This window comes from Verticillium alfalfae, genomic scaffold (assembly GCF_000150825.1).
Source record: "Verticillium alfalfae VaMs.102 supercont1.12 genomic scaffold, whole genome shotgun sequence".
Classification (NCBI taxonomy): Eukaryota; Fungi; Ascomycota; class Sordariomycetes; order Glomerellales; family Plectosphaerellaceae; genus Verticillium; species Verticillium alfalfae.
This window is the reverse complement of record NW_003315027.1, coordinates 350158-355266: the sequence shown is the minus strand read 5'-3', so window position 1 is coordinate 355266 and position 5109 is coordinate 350158. Positions and strand designations below refer to the sequence as shown.

The 5109-nt window shown below is 56.4% G+C and overlaps 2 protein-coding genes across 2 annotated transcripts in view; one reads left to right on the top strand and one right to left on the bottom strand.

Annotated features, from left to right (window-relative positions):
* The window catches only part of VDBG_08338 (conserved hypothetical protein), a gene marked incomplete at both ends in the record, with an annotated part of 3826 nt that extends 2577 nt beyond the window's left edge, over positions 1-1249 (top strand). Inside the window, 2 exons of the mRNA XM_003001247.1 lie at positions 133-599; positions 695-1249. Coding sequence (XP_003001293.1) covers positions 133-599; positions 695-1249 — 1022 coding nt within the window. The remainder of the gene's footprint in view (positions 1-132; positions 600-694) is intronic.
* Positions 1250-4674: 3425 nt separating this feature from the next.
* Positions 4675-5109, bottom strand: part of VDBG_08337 (DNA replication licensing factor mcm6) — a gene marked incomplete at both ends in the record, with an annotated part of 3106 nt that continues 2671 nt past the window's right edge. The window contains one exon of the mRNA XM_003001246.1: positions 4675-4978. Within this exon, the coding sequence (XP_003001292.1) occupies positions 4675-4978 (304 nt within the window). The remainder of the gene's footprint in view (positions 4979-5109) is intronic.

The following is a 5109-nucleotide window of genomic DNA, read 5'->3' as shown; positions in this document are numbered from 1 at the left end:
CCACGTACGCCGATACTCAACCAGAAGTTGTCGACAATTGGCGACCCTCGGCCAAAAACACCAGTCAAGCACCTCAGGCAGATGTCACTGTCTCGCGTCGCGAGCCCTCACATGCAGACCGTACACCGTCAGCGCCCTTGCTCCCGGGTGGCTCGCCTGCCTCGCAGTCCCGCACCTCCCGCTTCTTCCCCACAAGGGATATCCGACTCGAGTCAGCTGGCCCGGCTGAGCCGGGACGATCAACATCGCCCTCGCCCCCACCCCCCGATATGCTCGGCCATCCCGCATTTGACGGTGATGCGCTGCACCCCCATGTTTCTCTGCCGCGACCCCAACCCGTCGTCCGACTTCCTCCGTCAGCGGCCGCTTCCAACAACGGCCCGAGGTCAGGACCACAGTTTTCGTGGGCCAACCCGGCCCCTTACAGAGATGGAGCCCCTCCCCCTCCCCAAGGCGCTCGGCGTCCCAGCAACGAGTGGGCGCACTCTCGGCCAAGTGGGGGAGATCACAGCCACAAGAGCGCCGGACAGACTGTCTGGGGTGACAAGTTCCGCGACCTCTTCTCCGACCGAAAGGCCCCTTCAGCCCGCCATCCGATCGTCTCGCCGCCTAAGGCATCCGTTGTTGAGCCTGCTAGCAGGAGTGCTTTCGACGAGCTCGGCCGTCCCACCCCGCCACTGTGTGCTTTCCCCAGCACACCGGTCAAAGCATTGGGGAGGCCTCACAGGATGCTGCTCGGGGCTTCGCCTCTGCCAAGAAGCGGTTCCGCGACAGCCAGCGTTTCCTGACGACCAAGCCAGTCTCGGAGAGCTGCTTCGAGGAGCAGGAGATGGGCTCTCTGCCTCTGATCCGCATGCCGAGGGAGATGCCTGATGCAGCTTGGCACCCCGCGCCGCCTCCGGAGCGACCTGCGCCGAGACGCTTCAACATTATTGAGATCACGTCTGCGCCTCAGTTTTGGATCCCGCAAGACGTGGGACAGGGAGGTCCCGAATACCATATCTTCCTCCCCGGCATGAACGCGCTCAAGTCGGTTCCCGCACCAGCGCTGCGCTCCCGGAGCAACCCTCGACGCGGTTCCGGACGAGGACCTCGCGCGTCAGCGGCGCCCCGTGGAGGCGGTCTGAAGACGCGAGACAGCACCTCTAGCGATGTCCCGCCACCGACGGCGACACGCGGCGGCCGCGGCGGTTACCGAGGCCGAGGGTCAGACTGGACCCGACGCGGCACTCCCACTCACGCGGCCTAGGCAGCCGGGGAAGAGCAGGTTGTAGTCGAGAACCCGGGCACTTCAGCACGTGAGACTGAGACGAATCGAATCCGTGCTCCCGGATCTACGACGTGGCGGAAATCAAACGACTGATTGCCAATAACACCACAGATGCCCGCTCTGGGTTCGTGGACTGGGAGGCTCAAATGGCCTTCAACTCAACATACGCTTTACTTCCGATCTTACATGCCAGAGTCGCATGTGATGGACTGTTTGAGAAGACAGTCGTGTAACAATTTTGAATGAGCGCTTCGACCCCCCCGTATGGCCCCTATGCGCTACGAGGCCCGTCACACCTCGCGGCACGCGTCAGCGGGGACAGCGAAACCAAACGGATATCGTCTTCTTTTCTTGCGATGGGCGTTCGCCTGGGCCGCGCCTCCTTTTCTCCTCTTTTTTCTTCTTCTTCGTTTGATTCCAGCGTTTGCGGCACCACGAGCGAGGCGCGCCACTTTCAATAACACCAAACCGCGAGGGCAGCGTGCTGCCTGATACCACAACACGCGCACACATGTAGCAACGCACGGCAACGCAATGCGAAGGATGGATGGCAATGCTGAATTTTGTCTTTCGGGTGGCTGCTGTCCTGTCTTACACAGGGGCGGGCCTGGCTTGCGGTACATACGGCGCAGGATTAGGGAGCGGAGAGCAGGGGGTGGAAAGGGGGCGGATACGGCTTTTTGTGACGATGGATGAGCTGGATGAAGCGATGGAAGAGGGACGAAGGGTGTGAAGGTCTGTCCTGGCGCATAACGGTGCGTGCTGCGGGAGGACGCGGATGTGCTAGTTAACGAGAGCGGTTTGCGCGTGTGGCCGACTGGTCTGGTCCGAGTAGGCTAGTGGAGAAACAAGCTGTACTGCAGTTCTTTGGATACGTGTGATGTTCGGCCCGTGAGCGCGTGCTGTGTGCTTGGCTTTGACTTGTCTTCCTTGGTCTGGAACATGTCTTTTGCGACTTTGTATCTCTGTCTTCTCGCAGGTCTGGCTCGTGTCGCGAGGTTAATGCGGCACACGAACTCATGGTTGGTGTGGCCCGTGTTACATCTTGGCCATCTACGTTCTGGAAAGGGGGATTCAGCGTCATTGGAAGAATTTGCTTGAAGTGGACAGTAGGCACTACCACGTAAGAGACGGCAGTGTTGGGTGCACTCGCGCCTCACTCGTCCCTGGAGCGACTAGGGCTCCTCTGAGATGAGTCAATTGCACTGGCCTACTTCCTGAGATAGGGTGGCAAAGAATCAAAGTCCAAAGATGACTTGGCCTTGAGCTTAACAGTGTGCTCAACTCTGGCAGCACCGGGTTAGAGGACCATATTAGTATCAACAATCGATACCTACCACTCTGGTCTCCGTCAGGAGCGGCATACTTGATCTTGTGCTTACTACTTGCACTATGAAGACGGCCTTGGACCGCGCGGAACCTGGAGCATTATTTTCTCTATTTCTGGCTAGCTTATTAAGTTCCGAATGTATATTCGTCCTGTAGACTTTGGTCTATAACGCGTTCGATTTACTACCATCATTATGCAAAAAGGAGCACCATTTTTAGCATGACGTAGTCACGTAAAGTAGGAGCACGAATGCAGCTTGATAGAGATGATCTTACGGGCGTTCTAGCCAAGGCGAGGATGAGCTTCCTTCTGAATTCACACAGGTGAGGAGCAAGAACCTAGTATCTGGGCTGTTCTTCAGTCATCAGTTCTAGTATGACCCGCTGGGGCAGGATCCCGTGTACATTTTTGGAAGCGTGTGCAAGAGTCCATGCTAGCACTGGCTTGTTCGAGTGCTGGATCTGGAGAATAACTAGAAGGTCTGGCAGATACTGATGTCCGAGAACCAAGTGGCCGACAAGCACACTCCGAGGCTGGCAAGACACGTTAACCTGCATTGTTCGCAGGCAGCCACAATGTTCTGGACCACGGCAGTCTCTTCGACATCTTCTATCTTGATCGGGATCTACAATGCTTACCTTTCCTACACGCAGCGCCGAGGACCTATGACCAGCTCGCGCGAATTTCTCACATCCACTGACGACTTGCGCCTATCGGGCTCGAAACTGAAAATGGCGGAGCTGAGCTGACCGGAGCGGACAAAGCAACATATCAGTACGCCTGAAGAGGAACTCAAACTTCGACGACCTAAGCGGTGGCATCGTCATCGTGCCAGCCAAAGACTACGATGCCATAGGTACCTGGCCCGGCCGGAGCAAATCCGAGGTCGCAGAAAGCGAGCGGAATGATCCTAGAGCATCAAGTCGGAGCTATGATTCGAATAAGACGGCGGCAGTCCCGAGTAGCTAGTGCTGTCCCTCGTAACCGTGCTCCTGAGGTCCTGAGAGTCGCTCATGACCTCCGCGGATAGTATACCCCTCTCCTTCATTCTATATCGCGTGAGAGAACAGGCGTATTGGGACTACGTATGGAACCCTAGTTGCCATACCTAAGGTACCTACCTTACTTACGTAGGTACATACCCCCCTTGAAGATGGTGTTGATTCTGAATCCTGCGATACGGAATTTGCGTCACTTTTCCGGCTGCGCTGTTGTTTCCGTCCCTTCTACCGCATGATGGATTGCTTGTTATTCACAAGTTGACGCGGAGGAATAAAATGACTTCGTGGCATTGCGGTCGGTGCCTTGGTCTAGCATTTTCTGTTCATCCTCCTCGCTCGGGAAACCTTCTCTACTGCTTCATAACCTTCGAGCTTGAAGCATTGCTCATTCTCTTGGTGATCGGGAAGGCCTACGTATTTAGTCCACTTTCGGTAGGAACGACAATTATTGCTTATTTGTACTCGGAGCTGCTTGCGCCAAGTGATCAGACTCAAAGTGAACCCTGCCGTGCTGCACTGAGACCCTACAGGCGCTGGACTCGCAACTTGTCACAGGTTTGATGTATATTGTTGCCCATTGACTACATTGCGTATTTGCGATAGCACTGCGCTTGCTAGTCGATACGAAAATTCATTCAAAGCAACCAAGAAAAGCTGACTCACCTGGGCAGTGCAGTTGAGGTTAAGGCATCAAGAAAAGCATGTACTCGGCCAAATGCTCTCGAAGTCACAATTTGACTTGGTCGCCTGTGACACTACACCGCTTCGTAGTCAATATAGCATCGTTTCAAGAGTGCCAAATGAAGCCTACATCATAGAAATATTCGCAGGCCAATACAGCACGACATGGAGACGTTATGAGGTCGACTTTTGAGTATCTCATCAGATCAAACGTACGGCGTACATGTACACGAGGGGATCATTAAAAGAAGCTTTCTTCTCAATTCATCACTCGTTCTATCGTCTTGGGCAATATCTCCCAAACCACGAGCCACAGCGCTCTCCCAAACGCCATACGCCCCCCATGCATCCAACCGTCCTCATACTCATGACACAACGATACAGCCCCCCGCTTAGTACTCCTCCACCGCGCAGTTGGGATGCAGGACATAGACGACCGCCCCGTCACCCGAGGTGGCGGCATCCTCGCCGTCTTCAGCCAGCCCGGACCCCCGGACGGCCATGAGGATGTTCTCCTTGACCATCTTCTTCAGCACGAGCGCCGCCAGCGCCTTCTCCCGGTGGTAGTCCTCCTCGCCCTCCATCTGGTCCTCCGCCTGCTCGAGGTACCACTGCGTGAGGGCATCGCCGTCGACGCCCTCGCCCGCCCCGCCGGCCTCGTCGTCGTTGACGCGCTGCACAAAGAGGTTGACCATGCTGATGTACTTTTCGTACGTGATCGTCTGCTTCTTCTTTTGCGGCTCGCCAGACGTCTCGCCCATGGTGCCGTCGCCCTCGTCGTCCTCGTCATCCGCCGGCTGGCCCGTGGCCCTCGCGCGCGGGGGGGC